We start from the raw sequence: 21526 nt of genomic DNA on the forward strand, positions 1-21526 counted from the left end.
TTTTTTTTTAAGATTTTATTTATTTATTCATGAGAGACAGGAAGAAATATAGGCAGAGGAAGCCCGATATGGGACTCAGTCCCAGGACCCTGGGATCACGCCCTGAGCCAAAGGCAGACACTCAACCACTGATCCACCCAGGTGCCCCCATATCAAAACTTCTTACAGTAAAGTAAAGCAAGAAGCAACAGTGTGAGATCCATAGTAATTTATCACAGTTAATCATTTATGTGATCACACACTATGTTCTTGATTTTTGTTTTCAGAATGTGGTCGAACTATTGCTGGAGCAACCAAAGGGGCAAAAATGATGAGATTGTACATAGACAATGCAGCCCCAGAGAAACTGAAAGGATTATGTATATTTTTTGTTCGCTGTCACAGTGATATTGCTATAAATGCTAAAAATATTCATGAGGTATGTTTTTATTTTTTTCAAATATATAGTTAGATGTTTTCTTCTGGCTTAATTGAGATGTAACTGACATTTAACATTGTGTAAGTTTAAGCTGTATATAATGTGTTGATTTAATGCACTTATATTTTGTGAACCAATTACCACTGTAGCGTTAGCAAATACTCCATCATCTCGCATAATTCCCTTTTAGTTGTTGTTGTTTTTGGTGATGACATTTAGGGTGAACTATCTTAGCAACATTTGAATATATATTAGTATTAGCTATGATCACCATGCTATAGATCCCCAAAACGTATTCATTTTATACCTCCTAGTTTATATGCTTTGATGAACATCTCCCAATTTCCCCTACCCCCACAGCCCTTGGTAATCAACATTCTACTCTTTATTTCCACGAGGTCAGATTTTTTGGATTCCACATATAAGTGAGATTGTACAGTATTTGTCTTTTTCTATCAGACTTATCTCACTTAGCATAATGTCCTCAAGATCCACCCATGTTATCCCAAAGGCAGCATTTTCTTCCTTCTTGTAGCTGAATGATATTCCATCCTGCAATGTATACCATATCTTCTTTATCCATTTATCCATAGATGGCCATCTAGGTTGTTTCTGTATTTTGATTATTGTAAATAATGCTGGAATGAACATGGAGGTGAAGATCCTCTGGATATATATCTAGAAGTAAGGTTGCTGGATATCTCCTGTCAAATTTTAGTTGACTGTGCACATGTGGATTTATTTCTAGACTCTTGATTCAGTTCCATTGGCCTATGTGTCTATTTTTATGCTAAGTCGCATACAGTTTTGATTGCTGTAGCTTCACAGTATAGTTTGAAATCAAGAAGTGTGATGCTCCAGCTTTTCTTTTCTTCCTTTTTATCTCTCTCTTTTTAAAAAGAGTTATGTATTTATTTGAGAGAGAGAGAGAGAGATTGAGAGAGAGAGAGAGCATGAGCAGGGGGCAGGGGGTGAGAGTTTCAAGCAGACTCCAAGCTGAGCACAGAGCTCAATCTCACAATCCTGAGATCATTACCTGAGCCAAAACTAAGCGTTGGACACTTAACAAGCTATACATTTGTTTCTTATAGTGCCCTTGTCTGGCTTTGGTATCAGGGTACTTCTGGCCTTGTAAAATGAGTTTAGAGTGTTTTCCCTTCTTCAGTTTTTTGGAAGAATTGTAGGAGGATTGTCATTAATTCTTTAAGTGTTTTGTAGAGTTGACCAGTGAAAACATATGGTACTGAATTTTTCTTTGTTGGGAGTTTTTTACAGATTTATTTATTTGAGAGAGATAGAGAGAATGAACACATGAATGGGGGGAGGGGAAGAGGAAGAGGAAGAGAGAGAATCTCAAACAGACTCCTCACTGAACATGGAGCCTGATGCAGGGCTTGATCTCACCACCTATGAGATCATGACCTGAGCCAAAATTAAGAGTCAGGCTTAACTGACTGACCCACCCGGGTGCCCCTGTTGGGGGGGGGGGCGTTAATTACTGATTCAATCTCTTATTATTGGTCTGTTCAGATTTTCTATTTCTTCAGAATTCAGTCTTTGTAGATGGTATGTTTCTAGGAATTAATCCATTTCTTCTAGGTTGTCCAATTAGTGTGAATATAATTGTTCATGGTTATTTCTTATGATCCTTTGTGTTTCTTTGGTACTTTGCCTCCTCTTTTATTTCTGATTTTATTTATGTGAGTCTTCTCTCAATTTTCTTAGTTTGTCAATTTTGTTATCTTTTCACAAAACAGCTTTTAGTTTTGTTGATCATTTCCTTTTTTTATTTTATTTTTATTTTTTATTTTTTTAATTTTTTTATTTATTTATGATAGTCAAAGAGAGAGAGAGAGAGAGAGAGAGAGAGAGAGAGAGAGAGAGAGAGAGGCAGAGACACAGGCAGAGGGAGAAGCAGGTTCCATGCACCGGGAGCCCGATGTGGGATTCGATCCCGGGTCTCCAGGATCGCGCCCTGGGCCAAAGGCAGGCGCCAAACCGCTGCGCCACCCAGGGATCCCCATTTCCTTTTTTTTTTTTTTTTTTAAAGATTTTATTTATTTATTCATGAGAGACACAGAGAAAGAGAGGCAGAGACACAGGCAGAGACACAGGGAGAGGGAGAAGCAGACTCCATGGAGGGAGCCTGATGTGGGACTCGATCCCGGGACTCCAGGATCACACCCTGGGCCAAAGGCAGACACCAAACCGCTGAGCCACCCAGGAATCCCCTTGTTGATCATTTCTATAGTTTTTCTCATCTCTATTTCATTTATTTCTGGATTTATCTTTGTTATTTCCTTTCTTATGCTAACTTTGGGTTCAGTTTATTCTTCTTTTTTGAGTTCTTTGAGCTGTAAAGTTGTTTAATATATTTCTTTTTTTCTTAATATAGGCATTTATCACTATAAACTTGCCTCTTAGAACTGCTTTTGCTGCATCCCAACTCCTATAGGTTTTGCTATGTTCTGTTTCCATTTTCACTTATTTCAAGATATTTTTTATTTCCCTTTAGATTTCTTCTTTGACACATCGGTTGTGCAGGAGTGTGTTAATTTTCACATATTTTTGAAATTTCTAGCTTTTCTCCTGTTACTGATTTCTAGTTTCATACCACTGTGATTGGAAAAAAAAATTGGTATGATTTCAGTCATCTTCAATTTGCTGTTTTGTCACCTATCATAGGATCTTTCCTGGAAATGTTCTATGTGCACTTGAGAAGAATGTATATTCTGTTATTGGGTGGAATGTTCTGTACATGTCTTTTAGGTCCATTTGGCTTAAATTACCATTCAAGTACAACATTTCCTTATTTATTTTTTGTCTGGATGGACTGTCCACTGTTGAAATTTGTGTTGTCTGTTTCTCCCTTCAGATCTTTTAGTATTTGGTTAAGATAGTTAGATGCTCTGATGTTGGGTGCATATATATTTGTATTTGCTTTGTCTTTTTGATAAAGTGCTCTGTGTCACTATATCATAATCTTCTTTGTGTCTTGTTACTGTTTTGGCTTAGTGTCTATTTTGTCTGATATAAGTGTGGCTACCTCTGCTTCCTTTTGGTTTTCACTTGCATGCAATGTTTATTTTCTCTCTTCACTTTGAGCCTATGTGTGTATTTAAAGCTGAAGTGTTGGGTCATATAGTTGTAAGCAGCATATAGTTGGGTCTTGCTTTTTGAATCCATCCAGCCACTCTGCGCTTTCTGATTGGTGAACTCAGTCCAGTTACTTATAGAATTATTAGGACACCTGGGTGGCTCAGCAATTGAGCATCTGCCTTTGGCTCAGGTTGTGATCCTGGAGTCCCGGGATCGAGTCCCATATTGGGTTCCCTGCATGAAGCCTATTTATCCCTCAGCCTATGTCTCTGACTCTCCCTGTCTCTCATGAATAAATAAATAAAATCTTATAAAAACAATAATTATTGACATGTAAGGATTTACTAATGCTATATTATTGATTACTCTCTAGGTGTTCTGTACTTCAATTTTTTTTCTTTTTCCCTCTGTTTCTACTTGCCTTTGTAAATTGGTATTTTTCCATGTGGTATGCTCTGTTCCCTTCCTTTTTAATCGTTTGTGAATCTACCATAGATTTTTGCTTTGTTCTTACCATGAGGCTTACATAAAACATTATAAGTACAACAGTTTATTTTATGCTGATAATAAGTAACTTTAATTGCATACAAAAACTCTGCCCTTTTGCTCTTCTCTTTTATGTTTTTGATGTCACAAATTATGTCTTTTCATACTGTGTATTCATTAACAAGTTTTGTAGCTGCAGTTATTTTTATCATTCTCGTTCTTTAACTTTTACACTAGAGCTATGTGGTTAACACCACTAATATTACGGTATTTGAGTATTCTGAATTTGACTACATACTTATCTTTTTTAATGTATTGTATATTTTCATATGTGTTCATGTCAGTAATTAGTGTCCATTCATTTTGGCTTAAATAACTCATTTCAGCATTTCTTGTAAGGCAGATCTACTGGTGATGAATTACTTCAGCTTTTGTTTGTCTAGGAAAATCTTGATCCTTCCTTCATTGCTGAAAGGTAATTTTGCCAGATAGAGTATTCTTGCTTGGCAACTTTTTAAAAAATTTTAGCACTTTGAATATATAATTCCACACATTCCTGGCCTGCCAGGTTTCTGCTAAGAAATCTGTTGGTAACCTTCAGGGCTTCCCTTGTAAATTACAAGCTTCTTTTCTTTTACTACTTTCAAGATTTTCTCTGTCCTTGAGTTTTGACAGTTTTATTATAATGTGCCTTGGAAAGGATCTCTTTAATTTTGTTTGGTGATCTATGAGCTTCATGAACTTGGACATCCAAATCTCTCCCCAGATTTGAGCAGTTTTCACTATTTAAATAAGCTTTCTGCCCTCTTCTCCCTCTCTTCTCTTTCTGGAACTACAATAATTTGCAAATTGGTGCTTTCAATGATATCCTATAGTTCACACAGACTTACCTTTTTGTCACTCTTTTCTCTTTTCTGTCCGCAACAGGATAAACTCAAAGTTTCTGTCTTCTATCTCACAGATTTTTTCTTCTGCTTGATCCATTCTGTTGTTGATTATCACTGTTGCATTTTTCATTTCTCTGTATTCTTCAGCTCTAAAATTTCTGTTTGGCTCTTTTTAAATGATTTCTATTCTATTAAACTTCTCATTTTGTTCATGTATTGTTTTTCTGATTTCATTGAGTTACCTTTCTGTGCTTTCTTTTATTCATTGAGTTCCCTATGTTGAATTCTTTTTCAGGTAAATTTCAAATTTCCATGTCTTTGGGGTTGGTTAATAGAAAATTATTGTGATTTTTTGGTAGTATCATTTCCTTTATTTTTCATGTTCCTTAAAGTTTTGCATTGCTGTCTTTGCATTTGAGGTAGTAGTTACCTCCATCAGTCTTTATTATCTTTGGTAGAGAAATACCTTCCCTCAGCTCTGATGGTGTTTCTTAGGCTCCCTCAGACCTTCAATAGATAAACCTACTCTATGCTTCTTTCTTCCTTTTGTGGCTGAATTCTTGAGCTTGTATGCCTTTTCTCAATCCTGCAGTGCACCAGGCTGACAGCCTCCCTTTCATTTTCCCAAAGGTGATACTAAAGCTTAAGTTTGTGATCTTCCCCTGACCAACAGAGTTGTTCTGGCTTTCTTCGTGTACTCACTAGCCATCTGCCAAAGCTTGCTCTCACTGTTGCCATGAGGAGCATGCACATGGAACCAGCCACAGAGTATGGTGCATGTGTGGCTGAGGCATGCTGAGATCTGGGGGTGCCCATGGGCCAGTTGGGGTAATCTATGAGCCAAATATTCCCAATGGCCTTGCTGGGCTCCCAGTGGTGGGCTTCTTAATGGAGTCTGTGATACAATTAGTAGCATCTACTTCCCTTTAATGCCTTCTAACAGTCTTATCTGCCACTCTCTCAGCTTCTTTCTGTCCCCCATCCCCACTTCCAGCCATGTAGCTCATGATTCAGTACTCTGGATAGGGTGGAAGGGAAAGGAGGCTCTTTGGCAGCATCCTACATCCTGGGGAAACTGGATACTCACTTACTTACTCTTTTCCTTAAAGGAGAAATCAAAGGCTGAGAAGATCTCTCTAGATTCTAAACAGTGTTGCCTTAAGGGAGGGGTGATGTGGATAAAGTCAATCTGGTCCTCTTATCTAATGCACCCAAATTCTTATTGTTTTGCTCCAACTGTGTGCTTAAACTTCTCTTCTGGAAACCTGGACTTTCAAAAGTCTCTCTTGTCCATAGATAATGAAGGGTGCTTTCCAGGGGCTCCTAGACAGTGTCTGAGAGAAGTTGGAGTTGGATCACAGCTACTTCAGGTTCCACACCTGGATTGAGATCTGTATGCTCCTGATACATGTGGGTGAGACTCCTCCTGAGTTTCTTGGCATATGGTGCTGGATCCCACAGCTCCCATAAAGCCACTTTTGTTCATGGATAAAAACCAAATTAGTGGATTTTGTTAGGGAAAAAAACAATGGACATCTTATTCCACTGTGTATTGACATCATCAGCCTGTAGTTTAACATTGAGCATGTTATCATAGTCATATTTTTGTTTTACTTTCTCTCCTTTCTACATGTAGGACTGAATTGAGTTCAAAGAAAATAATGTATTCCAAATCTGAGAAATTACTATAATAGAGCTCAGTGATATTTATCCTTTAGATACTGCTTTTTTTAAAATTTTTTTTTATTTATTTATGATAGTCACAGAGAGAGAGAGAGGCAGAGACACAGGCAGAGGGAGAAGCAGGCTCCATGCACCGGGAGCCCGACATGGGATTCGATCCCGGGTCTCCAGGATCGCGCCCTGGGCCAAAGGCAGGCGCCAAACCGCTGCGCCACCCAGGGATCCCATAGATACTGCTTTTAAAATTCATGAAAATCCCATTTCTTCTAGATAATTTCCATCTTTCCATTTACCTGGGAGTGAATTTAATGTTATTCATACAATTTTGAGTATCAGTTACTTTATTTAACCTTCTCTTTACTTAACATTTTAATTCTTTGATAGTTTCAGAAAGAAGAGAGAATTGACCTGGACATTGCTTACTTAGTCACAGGAAGCCAGCTTGATGGTTTGGGAAAAATAGCACTTTTATCCAGATAGATCAAAATTTACCTCCCAGCCTCACCACTGACCAGTGGAGTGTTCCTTGAAAAGTTGCTTTTCTTTTCTATGACTTAAGTTTCTAAATATTCAAACTGGGAATAGTCATAAACACCTTGCAGGATTGTTGTGAAACTAAGTGATCATATCAGCACATTCTTACCTTGCCTGACATAGTAGTCCCTCAACAAATACTAGCTCTTATTAGTATTTTTTAGAGAGCCTTAATAAAAGTCTCCTTTTTTACAATGGGAAAGGTAACTGAAATCCAACCTAATTTTTCTCCTCTTCTGCTTAGGACAAAATACTGCTTTGAGAGAGGTTGTTTAGCTTTGTTTTCAGTTCTAGGCTGGGAGTTATTTCCCTCTGACTCTTTGTGATATTTCTAATGGCTGATGAAACCTGTTCTATAAATGTGCTTTATAGGAGATCTGTCTCTTCTTTCTGTTTGTTTGTTTTTTTTCTTTTTTTTTTGTATATATTTTTTATTGGAGTTCGATTTGCCAACATATGGTATAATACCCAGTGCTCATCCCATGAAGTGCCCCCCTCAGTGCCCATCACCCAGTCACCCCAACCCCCCACCGACCTCCCTTTCCACCACCCCTTGTTCATTTCCCAGAGTTAGGAGTCTCTCCTGTTCTGTCACCCTCACTGATATTTCCCCATTCATTTTCTCTCCTTTCCCCTTTATTCCCTTTCACTATTTTTTTATATTCCTCAAATGAATGAGACCATATGATGTTTGTCCTTCTCCAATTGACTTACTTCATTCAGCATAATACCCTCCAGGTCCATCCACGCTGAAGCAAATGGTGGGTATTCGTCATTTCTAATGGCTGAGCAATATTCCATTGTATATATAGACTACAGCTTCTTTATCCATTCATCTTTCGAAGGACACCAAGGCTCCTTCCACAGTTTGGCTATTGTGGACATGGCTGCGATAAACATTGGGGTGCAGGTGTCCTGCTGTTTCACTGCATCTGTATCTTTGGGGTAAATCCCTGGCAGTGTAATTGCTGGGTCGTAGGGCAGATCTATTTTTAACTCTTTGAGGAACCTCCACACAGTTTTCCAGAGTGGCTGCACCAGTTCACATTCCCACCAACAGTGCAAGAGGGTTCCCCTTTCTCCACATCCTCTCCAACATTTGTTGTTTCCTGTCTTGTTAATTTTCACCATTCTCACTGGAGTGAGGTGGTATCTCATCGTGGTTTTGATTTGTATTTCCCTGATGGCCAGTGATGTGGAGCATTTTCTCATGTGCTTGTTGGCCATGTCTATGTCTTCCTCTGTGAGATTTCTGTTCATGTCTTTTGCCCATTTCATGATTGGATTGTTTGTTTCTTGGCTGTTGAGTTTAATAAGTTCTCTATAGATCTTGGATACTAGCCCTTTATCTGATATGTCATTTGCAAATAAATTCTCCCATTCTGTAGATTGTCTTTTATTTTTGTTGACTGTTTCTTTTGCTGTACAGAAGCCTTTTATCTTGATGAAGTCCCAATAATTCATTTTTGCTTTTGTTTCCCTTGCCTTCCTAGATGTATCTTGCAAGAAGTTACCGTGGCCAAGTTCAAAGAGGGTGTTACCAGTGTTCTCCTCTAGGATTTTGATGGATTCTTGTCTCACAGTTAGATATTTGAACCATTTTGAGTTTATCTTTGTGTCTGGTATAAGAGAATGGTCTAGTTTCATTCTTCTGCATGTGGCTGTCCAATTTTCCCAGCACCATTTATTGAAGAGACTGTCCTTTTTCCAGTAGAGAGTCTTTTCTGCTTTGTCGAATATTAGTTGACCATAGAGTTGAGAGCCCATTTCTGGGTTCTGTATTCTGTTCCATTGATCTATGTGTCTGTCTTTGTGCCAATACCACACTGTCTTGATGATCACAGCTTTGTAGTACAACCTGAAATCTGGCATTGTGATGCCCCCGGCTCTGGTTTTCTTTTTCAATATTCCCCTGGCTATTCAAGATCTTTTCTGATTCCACACAAATCTGAAGATGATTTGTTCCAATTCTCTGAAGAAAGTCCATGGTATTTTGATAGGGATTGCATTAAATGTGTAAATTGCTCTGGGTAGCATTGACATTTTCACAATATTAATTCTTCCAATCCATGAGCATGGAATATTTTTCCATCTCTTTATGTCTTCCTCAATTTCTTTCAGAAGTGTTCTGTAGTTTTTATGCTATAGATCCTTTACCTCTTTGGTTAGGTTTATTCCTATGTATCTTATGCTTTTGGGTGCAATTGTAAATGGGATTGACTCCTTAATTTCTCTTTCTTCAGTATCATTGTTAGTGTGTAGAAATGCCACTGATTTCTGGGCATTGATTTTGTATCCTGCCACACTGCCGAATTGCTGTATGAGTTCTAGCAATCTTGGGGTGAAGTCTTTTGGGTTTTCTATGTAGAGTATCATGTCATTGGCAAAGAGGGAGAGTTTGACTTCTTCTTTGCCAATTTGAATGCCTTTTATTTCTTTTTGTTGTTTGATTGCTGAGGCTAGGACTTCTAGTACTATGTTGAATAGCAGTGGTGAGAGTGGACATCCCTGTCATGTTCCTGATTTTAGGGGAAAGGCTCCCAGTGTTTCCCCATTGAGAATGATATTTGCTGTGGGCTTTTCGTAGATGGCTTTTAAGATGTTGAGGAATGTTCCCTCTATCCCTACACTCTGAAGAGTTTTGATCAGGAACGGATGCTGTATTTTGTCAAATGCTTTCTCTGCATCTATTGAGAGGATCATATGGTTCTTGTTTTTTCTCTTGTTGATATGATCTTTCACATTGATTGCTTTACGAGTGTTGAACTAGCCTTGCATCCTGGGGATAAATCCCACTTGGTCATGGTGAATAATCTTGTTAATGTACTATTGGATCCTATTGGCTAGTATCTTGTTTAGAATTTTTGCATCTGTGTTCATCAGTGATATTGGCCTATAATTCTTTTTGGTGGGGTCTTTGTCTGGTTTTGGAATTAAGGTGATGCTGGCCTCATAAGATGAGTTTGGAAGTATTCCATCCCTTTCTATCTTTCAGAACAGCTTTAGTAGAATAGGTATTGTTTCTTCTTTAAACGTTTGATGGAATTTCCCTGGGAAGCCATCTGGCCCTGGAATTTTGTGTTTTGGGAGGTTTCTGATGACTGCTTCAATTTCCTCCCTGGTTATTGGCCTGTTCAGTTTTTATATTTCTTCCTGTCCCAGTTTTGGTTATTTGTGATTTTCCAGAAATGCATCCATTTCTTCTAGATTGCCTAATTTGTTGGCATATAGTTACTCATAATACATTTTAAAAAACGTTTTATTTGGTATTGGTTGTGATCTCTCCTCTCTCATTCATGATTTTATTAATTTGAGTCTTTTTTCTTTTTAAAAAGGCTAGCTGGGGGTTTATCCATCTTATTAATTCTTTCAAAGAACCAACTCCTGGTTTCTTTTGATCTGTCCTATAGTTCTTCTGGTCTCTATTTCATTGGGTTCTGCTTGAATCTTTATTATCTCTCTTCTGCTTGGTGTAGGTTTGACTTGTTGTTCTTTCTCCAATTCCTCTAGGTGCGAGCTTAGATTGTGTATTTGATTTTTTTCCAGTTTCTCCAGTTTCTTGATTTCTTTCTCCAGCTTGTATTGTGATGTATTTCCCTCTTAGGACTGCTTTTGCTGTATCCTAAAGATTTTGAACAGTTGTGTCTTCATTTTCATTAGTTTCCATGAATCTTTTATATTCTCTAATTTCCTGGTTGACTCATTAATCTTTTAGTAGAATGTTCTTTAACCTCCATGTGTTTGAGTTTCTTCCAGGTTTCTTCCTGTGATTGAGTTCTAGTTTCAAAATATTGTGGTCTGAAAATATGCAGGGGACAATCCCAATCATTTGGTATCAGTTTAGACCTGATTTGGGACCCAATATGTGGTCTATTCTGGAGAAAGTTTCATGTGCACTTGAGAAGAATGTGTATTCAGTTGCATTCAGATGTTCTGTATATATCTGTGAAGTCTATTTGGTCCAGTGTATCATTCAAGGCCCTTGTTTCTTTGGTGATGTTCTGCTTAGAAAATCTGTCATTTACTGAGAGTGCCATGTTGAAGTCTCCTACTATTAGTGTTTTATTATCTAAGTATCTCTTTGATTGATTGATATACTTGGCAGCTCCCACATTAGGGGCATAAATATTCATTATTGTTCAGTCTTCTTGTTGGATAGACTCTTTAAGTATAATATAATATAGTGTTCCTCTTCATCTCTTATTATAGTCTTTGGTATAAACTCCAACTTATCTGATATGAGGATGGCTACCTCAGCTTTTTTTTGAGGACCATTTGAATGTTAAATGGTTCTCCACCCCTTCATTTTCAGACTGAGTCTCTTGTAGACAGCATATAGGTGTCTTGCTTTTTTATCCAGTCTGATACCCTGTGTCTTTTGATGGGATCATTAAGCCATTCACGTTCAGTATAACTATTGAAATATATGAATTTAGTATCATCGTATTACCTATATAATCCTTATTTTTGTGGATTGTCTCTTTCAGCTCCCTCTTTCTTTTACAGGGTCCTCCTTAATATTTTTGCAGGGCTGGTTTGGTGGTTACATATTCTTTCAGTTTCTGCCTATCCTGGAAGCTCTTTATCTCTCTTTCTATTATGAATGACAGCTTTGCTGGATAAACTATTCTTGCTGCATGTTTTCCTTATTTAGTACCCGAATATATCCTGCCAACACTTTCTGGCCTTCCGGGTCTCTGTGGAGAGGTCTGCTGTTAATCTGATATTTCTCCCCATATAAATTAAGACTCTCTTGTCTCGTGCTGCTTTAAGAATTTTCTATTTATCTTTGAAATTTGCAAGTTTCACTATTAAATATCAAGGTGTTGACTGGTTTTTATTGATTTTTTTGGGGTGGGGTCCTCTCTCGGATATGAATGCCTATTTCCTTCCCCAGATTAGGGATGTTCTCAGCTATAATTTGTTCAAATATACTTTGTGGTCCTCTCTATCTCTCTCAGCCTCTTCTGGAATCCCAGTTCGACATATATTCTTCCTTCTCAAGCTATCATTTATTTCCCAAGGCCTTTCCTTGTGGGCTCTTGATTGTTTTTATCTTTTCCTCAGTTTCCTTCCTTAGCATCAACTTGTCTTCTATGTTGCTCACTCTCTCTTCCACCTCATTAACCCTAGCAGTTAAAACATCCAGTTTGGATCACATCTCAGTTAAACTATTTTTAATTTTGGCCTGATTAGATCTCAATTCTGAAGTAATAAAGTGTCTAGAGTCCTTTACACTTTTTTCCAGAGCCACCAGTAACTTTCCAATTGTACTTCTGAATTGAATTTTTGACATCAAACTTAAATCCCCTTTCTGTAGCTCTGTGACAGAGAGTTTTGCTTTTGATTCTTTCTTTTGTGGTGAATGCCTCCTTTTAGTCATTTTATCCAATGCAGAGTGGCTGTATAAATGAGCTGAGTCAAAAATATCAATCACAACCTAAGTAAAATACACCCTAGATGATTCTGAAGAGGTCAGAGACAACAAAATAAAAGAAAAAGGAGAACAGAACAAAATAAACCAAAAGGACCACTAAAGTGAGAAACAAAATTTAAAACATAGTAGTAAAAGGAAAAAAACCAAAAACCAAATATAAGGGAGTGAAAAAAAAGAAAGAAAAGGGTGGGGGGATGGTGGTGGTGGGGAGAGAATGTAATCTCCCTGAGGGGACCTAGAGGGTGATCCCCTTGGTTCTGAGTGTATTTTGTTCTATATATTAGAAGATGCTCAATCCCAAATTTATATAAACCAGCAATATTTATATAAAGACTCAACATCAACCATAATAACATAAACAAGATATGTTTATATCTTGTATATCTACCAAAATTAAATTGAATGCATTGAAGGGAATCCAGAATTGAAAAATATATCTAAGACATGTAATTGTAGAAATATGAAAATCAAAAAGGAAAAAGTTAAAAATGAATAGTGGTAAAATATTGTAGTTAAGGTGGGAAAAGAATAAAAATATTGGAAATTTTTAAGCTGATATGAAAACGAGTTGTAATAATAATAATAATAAAAGGATCCTCTAGTTCTATATACTATTTTCCCTCAGTCCTGGAGCTTTCCAGCCCTGGTTCATCAGTAAACTTGCTCTTCCCCTGTTCTTCCAGCTGTTCTTCTGGGGGAGGGGCCTGCTGCACTGATTCTCAGGTGTGTGTGCCTGGGCAAATGTGCCTTATCCCTTGTCAGGTGTTGGTTTAGTATGAGCTGTTTATCCTATGAGACCTTTGTTTCCTAGAGGGCCCACCTCTCCCAGGTGCAATGTGAAAAGAAGAGGGGGAAAAAAAAAACAAAACCCCTGGCAGTGGCCAGGTTTCCAGCTCTGGATTCGAGCTCCCCACGAGTAACTAACCACAGTCTCTCAGTCTGCACTGGCTCAGATGCTCCTGGGGGCAGGTGCAGGTGCACTGATCTTCACAGTTGCCGGATGCCCAGCGGCAGGAGAGTTCTCACTTTCCTGTGTCCTCTCTGCTTCTGCCTGTCCCAGGAGGAACAGAGGATAGCCGGGTTTGTCCCCTTCAGCGCCCTGGGATCCAGGCCCCAGTGCTGTTGCTGGACCCACACTCCTGGGGACCACCTTTCCCGAAGGGAACAGAGGACAGCCCGCCTCTGTCTGTTGCTGGGCTCTAGGGTAAAGGGAGCTCCGGGGCTAGCCTGCGGATCTGTCAGACATCTCCCAAATGCCCTGGAAGGCTGCGCACATCAACCCTTTACCGAGATGGACTGTGGTGCAGTGAGGTTTGTCCCGGGTGCCCCTAGTCTTGTAATGTCTCCAGGGATCTTGATGCTTCACTTCCCCTCCTGTGATTCTGCCTGACTTCCCTGCTAAGCACTTTTCAGTCAGGGAAAACTCAGGCACAGATTTTTAAAGTTCCCGCTTGTCTGGAGCTGGGCTTTCCTGCCCTGGAGGCTTTCACCTGGCTAGTCGCAGGTTCCCCTCCCCCACTTTATTTCTTTCTTATTTTTTTCACCTTCCTACCTTGTTAGAAGTGAAAATTTTTCTCTCTATGGCATTCCAGCTCTTCTCTCTTTACCTCTCAGGTCGAATTCGTAGGTGTTCAGGATGTTTTGAAAGATAATCTAGGTAAGTTTGTGGGGCCAGATGAGTTGAGGACCCTATTCTACCACCATCTTGCCGGTCTCTCTACCCTTTCCCTATCCTGATGGAGTCTTTCTCCTCCCATTTCCATGGATAGAGCAACTCTCCACTAAGAACTTTATGCAGAAAGCTCTGCATTTTCTTCATGTTGTAGAGGCTCAAGGCCATGCCTCCTTCCCTAGGTAGGAACTAAAGCACGGAGGAAAGTGTCATCTTGACCAACATACATGTGAGTGGTTAGAATGGGGGCAGAATATAAATTTGTCGATTTTAATACTCTAATTTTCATGATCACTTAAGTTTTCCATAATAGTATATAAAAGCATTGTCTACACTCATTGTAATGTGAAATAAGTTATGATTTCCAGTTTTTAAATGGGGTTAGCATATAAAAATCACTTTTGAAAACCTCCCTTTCAGGAAGTGTTATTTACTGTACTGGACGCATCAACAGGGATCCTAAGTGGGATTAGGAATATGCTGTCAAGTATATTTCTGCCAGCTATTCTTGCAACAAATAATTGGGGTGCTCTAAACCATTCCAAGCAAGGAGAATCTGAAAAACACATTTTCACCGAAACCATCAATAGATACCTTTCATTTTTAGATGGTAAGTATAAAATTTAATATTAGTAAATTACTTAAAATGAGCAAATTAACTATAATATATGTTATTAAAGATAAACATTAGAGGAAAAACATTCCATCTTGAAAGAAAGTGTTAATCAAAGTGATTTATGAGACTTACAGGTAAGAGATCAAATCATTAGAACCTCTCATTTCCAGGGATTTTTGCCAGGAGTACGATATACAGTTTTTTCCTTCCATTGTAGTGGGAAGATTCTATTCCTATATTATTAATGAAAAATTTCACCATATTTTACAGTATTACTTTATTATTAGCTCTTTTAAAAATACATAGTTTTATTACTTTATATTATTAAAATACATAATATTAAAAATTATGAAATCACAATCTATGATCAATTTGTACTATATTGCTATAAAGTATTAGATCTCTGACTTTTGAGTAATTATTGTCTGAAATCACACATTGACATTAAACACCTCTTCTCAATATTGTTTTTCTCTTTTAGGTGCTAGAGTAAGTATTGAGGGAACAGTTAAGTTAAAGAAGGTAGACAATATTGATTTTTCCAAGCTGCATACTTTTGAAGAAGTGACAGCTGCAGCAAGCAATTCAGAAACTGTTCGCCAGCTAGAGGAAGTGCTGATGACATGGTACAAACAGATCGAACAGGTGAGCTAACTCAAGTAATTACATCAGATAGGAGTCGTGGTTCTCATCTGTGTCCTAGCCATTGCATTTTGTCCCTAAAGGGAAGAGGACTCTTCCATATTCTGTTATGAAACCTATCCTTTTCTTGACTCTAGAGCAAAATCATTGCTATCTATGGGCCACTGAAAGTCGATTTTAAATATTTCTCACTTTTAAGGAGGGAACCACAAAAGCATGGATTGAAAATGGAAAAAAATGGAATGGAGAATTGGGAATAGCCAGCACTCATCTCCAATACTTTAAATATTGTTTATACTCTTCATAAGAGAAAGGAAGAGGATACAATGAAGTGACAGTGCTAGATGCTAATAAATAGTTCTTTTTGATCAGTGTAATTGTCTGTGTTGACAAAGAGGTTCAAACTAGGCTTATTCATGTTGGTACTACAACTCTGTGGTCAAATAAATTTTCTCTGGCAGTAGGAAAAGCAGCAATAGGAATGGGACATATGTCAATTTTCTGAAAGGTGCCAACCTACACTACACATAATGCCCCAAATCAGGTACTATGTAATTGCTATAAACTGAAAGAGGACACTAGAACCAACTCTAAGATCTCTAGTTCATGAGCATAGGACAGTGGAACTAGAGAAGAAAATCTTCAGTGAAAACTAAGGTAAAAAATCTTGACCAAGCAAGAGTTAGAGCATTTTCAATTTTACCTCTCTTAGAACGATGTTAGAAGGAAGGAGGTGCAGTTGGAATGGAAAAATTGGAGGACTTTGGAAACACCACTGGACCCTGGAGTGGTGGCCACAGAATTTGTTCCAGGTGTCACTAGGAAATTGAATTGGGCAATTGAGCACTACAGGACTTCTGTACTCACCTACTATGTCACTGGAGGAAGCAGGAATTTTAACCCATTGTGGAAATAAGGCTGTGTCCTACACAACGACTGAGATCCAATTATTATGATCAATCAATACAGATTTTATTACATAAAAATGAGCAAACAAAAGAAAATAGTTTGAGATTTAGGGAGATTTAGCAACTGGAAATAAGAAAATCAATTTGGACTATTGCCGCAGGTGGTTTTAATTAAGCAGAATCAATGCAGGAAGTGGAAAAGATCTTTAAAAAATTTGAACTGCGACATCTAAAATTAACCTTGACCCCCCAAAATGAAATAAATAAAAAAAGAAACCTAAACCTTGACTTCTTGTCATACACAAAAGTTAATCAAGATAGATTGTAGACATAAATATGAAAGCTGAAACAAAAAATAGATACATGTAACAACATGGATGATTTTTTTTTTTTTTAACATGGGTGAATCTTAAAGATGCTTTGAGTGAACAAATCCAATCTTAATTAAGTAAGGTGAAAAATAAAACAACCTACAAATGAACCAGAACACAACATATGACTGACTATATTAATATGTTCTTAAGATACAAAACCCAGAAGTCATAAAAGAAAAAACTGGCATATTTGACTATTTAAAAAAATTAATAACTTCCATATGGCAAAAATTACAAGCAAAACTAAAAAGTGCATGACCTTCTGGGAGAAAATATTAGCATATATAACAGACAGTATCTATAATATATAAAAGAACTTCTATAAATCATTAAGAATGGGCAATATAGAGAAAAAGAAGCTAAGGATATGAGCAATGTCATTGAAGGGAAATATATGGAGATATCTGACCTAGGAAAAAATGGGGGGTACTTGAGAGTGTCATGATATCTTCCAATATTTATTTGATGAAGTTTCATGTGAAATTAAACTTGCACTGTATGGCCGTAAGTGGCAGAAGTAAGACTAGAGTGTGATGGCTATAAGGAGAGTTTTAATTTTGAAATCAGAATAACTTTCTCACAGAATCCCTCCCCATAAAAAATGAAATGTGCTGCATTCCTGAAAGTATTCACTTTGAGGCTAATTACTATCTGTAAATAATGTTGTAATCGGAATTAAACATCAAAAGGGTTGTCTGATTTTGTTAATTTTTAAGGTCCATTTTCATTCTTTAATTCAGTTATTCAAGCTAAATAGACTTTCAGCCATGAAACTATGTCTAGTATCCTTTATTTAAGGAGATGGGGAAGATTGTGGTAAGATTAGGAAAGAGTTCCATATACTATGGTTAAAATTGAAGCAAGTAATTGTTTCATGTATTAAAGGAAGAACCTTCATAGATCTGAAAAATCAACTATGTATTTTCCTTTGTATTCTTAAAACATTCCATCACAATTTATATTATGTGAAGTTATGGGTCACCTGGGTGGCTCAGAGGGTTAAGGATCAAACTCTTGATCTAAGCTTAGGTCTTGATCTCAGGGCTGTGAGTTCCAGCCCTACGTTGGGCTACATGGTGGGCATGGAGTCTACTTAAAAATAAATAAGTAAATAATGTAAAGTTATAAACATAAGAAGTACAGAAAATAATATAACAGTGACTCCTGAAACAATGACTCCTCTGAGACTAAACAGATACTGTTTGCCACATTTGCTTCAGATCTGTTTTATTCTCACAAAAGCCTCCAACCCATCCCTTTTCCCTCCCTCTATATTACTCACTGTCTTGATGTTATTATCTCCTCTCATTCCTCTGAAAGAGTATGCTAAATGAGAAAAAAATTAACTGCAAAATTATATCTAATGGTGTTATATCATTTATGTAAAGATTTTATTTTTCTTAAGATTTTATTTATTTATTTGAGAAAGAGTATGAGCAGGGGGAGAAGCAGAGAAGTAGACCCCCTGCTAAACAAGGAATCCAATGCTGGGACTCTTGGATCATGACCTGAGTTGAAGGCAGATGCTTAACCAGAGACACCCAGGTCCCCCTATGTAAAGATTTTAATCACAAATATATATTCTATGTTTATATGTAATGTATAGATATAGTTTATTTTTATATATAATTTAAAGCTTATGAATATGCAAATGCAATAAAATCATTCACGTAACTACTGTCTAATATTCCTATATAAAGAAATCAGTTTGCTATATAAATTTTTACACCTTAAGGACACATTTATATCATGTCTAATATCCTCTGTTTAAGGAGGTAAAGAGGTTTATTCATCCATTACCTCAGAAATCCATTCCCATTTCTTTCTTTTTGCTATTACAAACAATAATAATACACATTCAATGAATACCTCTATCCAGATCTCCTTTGCACATATTTCGGAATTTGTCAGTGGAATTGCTGAGAGCAGTATAGCTAGATTTTTATTGAGTATTACAAAGCCTCCCAAGCAGTGGTATATTAACTTATTGTATTTTTACAGAAGTGCATAAGAGTTCCCATTTCTTCAAATCTTTTGTTACACTTGGGATTGTTAAATTTTTAATCTTTGTCAGAATTTTGGGTGAAATATCTTATTTTCATTCCTCTGATTTCTTTGAGTTCAGTGGCTTAGGTTTCCTCTTTGTTGAGTTGTTTGTTCACATTCTTTACTTAGTTTTAGTTCAGATTGCTCAATGATATCTTACTGAAGTTTTGGAGTTTAAGTAATATTTTCCAGATGTTAATCCTTTGTTGGTCCTCATTGTGTCCTATTTTCAATTTGGTATGGTGTCTTTAGTCATGTGAAAGTTTTAAATTTTAATGTAAATTTATTAGTTATAATTTTAAAAAAGATTTTGTTTATTCATAAGAGACAGACAGAGAGAGGCAGAGACATAGGCAGAGGGAGAAGCAGGTTCCCTCTGGGGAGCCTGATGTGGGACTTGATCCTGGACTCCAGGACGCTCAACCACTGAGCCACCCAGGCATCCCTATTAGTTATAATTAAATCTAGCTTCAACTTAGCTACCCTCCAGTGGCTAGAAACTTTGTGCTTTTTGGATTTCATTTAAGAAAGTCTTGTTCAGTATTATGAAGATATTCTCTTAAGATACTAATTTATTCTAAATAGTGAAATATACAGAAATGAATACAATAAAGTGAACAAATTACTGTAAAATGAACACTCATGTATCTTTTTGTGCAAGTTAAGAAGCAGCATTTCCAGCACCTTACAGTCCCCATGCAGCCCTCTTCCCAATTTTAACTCCCTTTTCTTCCCCCTAGTAGTAACCATTTCCTTGACAGTTATATTTAGTTGCATGCTTTTGCTTTATAGTTTTACCCTCATTTCCTATATATATTTTTAAAGCTTTGCCATTTTGTTTTTAACATTTAGGTTTTTAATCCATCTGGAATTATTTGTGTGTGTGTGTGTGTGTGTGTGTGTGTGTGTAGGGTACGAATCTGATTTTATCTTTTTACATAGAGTTAGCCAATTGTACCCCCAAACAGCCCATTGTTTCCTAACACATTTTTAGTATCACTTCTATTATATATCAGATTTCTAAATCCTACTTTCTATCCCACTGGTATACTTATTTGGGCTTTGCACTCATGTAATACTGCTTTCATTTCTGTAGTTTTTAATTAAATATTTGGCATGGCAAGTCCCTTTCTATATTTTTCTTCAAAATTGCATTGATTGTTTCTTGTTAATTGGTCTTCCAAATTAATTTTAAGAGTAGTTTGTCAACTTTCATGAAAAACTGTATTTATTGAGATTTTGATTAGTTTTCCTTAAGTGTATACATTAATTTAGAGAAAATTGTCATCTTTATATGTTTTTTTACATCCATGAACATAGTATATCTCTCCATTTATTTAGATCTTCTTTTGTATGCTGAAAGTAAGTTTTCTAGTTTTATTCACAAAGATATTGCACATCCTTTCCTAATCTCCAGATATCTTATCATTGTTGTTACATGTTACAGCAAATACCTTTTTTTTTTTTTAGAAGTTACAGTTTCAGATTGCTAGATGGCTTGTAAAGAAATAGTACTGATATTTATGTATACTTCCAGTAGCCTTACTGAATTATTCACTTTTACTAATTGTAGAAGTTTATCTTTAGATATTCTTGAATTTTAAAAATGTGACAAATCATATCATTTTTGATTAAGCTATTTTGGTTTTTTACTTCCAATTCTTATGCCTTTTGTTTATTTATCTTGTTAGGAGACTTCCATTACCAGATTGAATAGAAGTTGGTGGTGTTAGTAGCAAGCTTGTCTTGTCCTTGGTTTTAAAGTGATATTTTCTAAAATTTAATCTTTAAGTATGAATTTTCTGTAGATATTTGGTAGATACTATTTATCATGTTGAAGAAGGTCCCTTTGTTTTTACTTTGCTAAGAGATTTTAATATTATTCAGTGTTGAAAGTTATCTATATTTTATTTATAAGCTTCCTTTGAAAAAATGCAAATAATAAGGTTTTACCAAAGAAGAAAGTAACATTTCTATATTCTGTGAATTCTTTTGATTGCAGGTACTTATTGAGAGTGAGCAGATGAGAAAAGAAGCTGATGACTCAGGTCCACTCACTGAATTGGAGCACTGGAAACGCATGTCAGCCAAATTCAATTACATCATCGAACAGATTAAAGGGCCAACTTGTAAGGCTGTCATAAATGTACTTAATGTTGCACACTCCAAACTGTTGAAGGTAAAGGCATTTTTTTAAATTGTTATGTTTCCAAACAACAAACTGAAAAATTACCCTTTTTGAGCTGCTTCTTCACATCATATACTGGAACCATGCACTTAGAAGTGTTAAACTTTGAATAAGGCTTTCTTATTTTCCACAACTATTTCTCACAGAAGAAAAGGAAATATAGAAATAAAAATTTATTTCTCAATATTTTCACTCCAATTTTGATAATAGTACTATTAGGTGATTGTCATTTATTTTTAATTTGAAACTGTGAATCAATAGAGGATCGTGGAGGTAAAGAACTATATACAAAGTCAAAAGGAAAAAATATTCTCTTAGGAGAATCTCCTGCCCATTATTCCAAGTTTGGTTTGATTCTTTCCAGGTCCTTTTCTTTTGCTGTATTCTTCTTAAAAAAACAAAACAAAACTGTATGTAGCTATATCTTTCTATCTCTCTCTATATATTCTATTGTCAAAGTCCCAAAATAATGTAATGTCACAAATAAGTAACCTAGAAAAGTCACTCCAGATAGAAGCAAGTCCAGTTTAAGCCTA

At 36.6% G+C, this 21526-nt stretch overlaps 1 protein-coding gene across 1 annotated transcript in view; it reads left to right on the forward strand.

The window, feature by feature from the left end:
• Nucleotides 1-292: 292 nt before the first annotated feature.
• DNAH8 (dynein axonemal heavy chain 8) overlaps nt 293-21526 on the forward strand; it is a 335946-nt gene continuing 314712 nt past the window's right edge. The window contains exons 1-4 of the mRNA XM_072746190.1: nt 293-418; nt 14637-14826; nt 15314-15477; nt 20805-20981. Coding sequence (XP_072602291.1) covers nt 308-418; nt 14637-14826; nt 15314-15477; nt 20805-20981 — 642 coding nt within the window. The 5' untranslated portion in view covers nt 293-307. The remainder of the gene's footprint in view (nt 419-14636; nt 14827-15313; nt 15478-20804; nt 20982-21526) is intronic.

The sequence above is a fragment of the Vulpes vulpes genome, chromosome 1 (genome assembly GCF_048418805.1).
Source record: "Vulpes vulpes isolate BD-2025 chromosome 1, VulVul3, whole genome shotgun sequence".
Taxonomy (NCBI): domain Eukaryota; kingdom Metazoa; phylum Chordata; class Mammalia; order Carnivora; family Canidae; genus Vulpes; species Vulpes vulpes.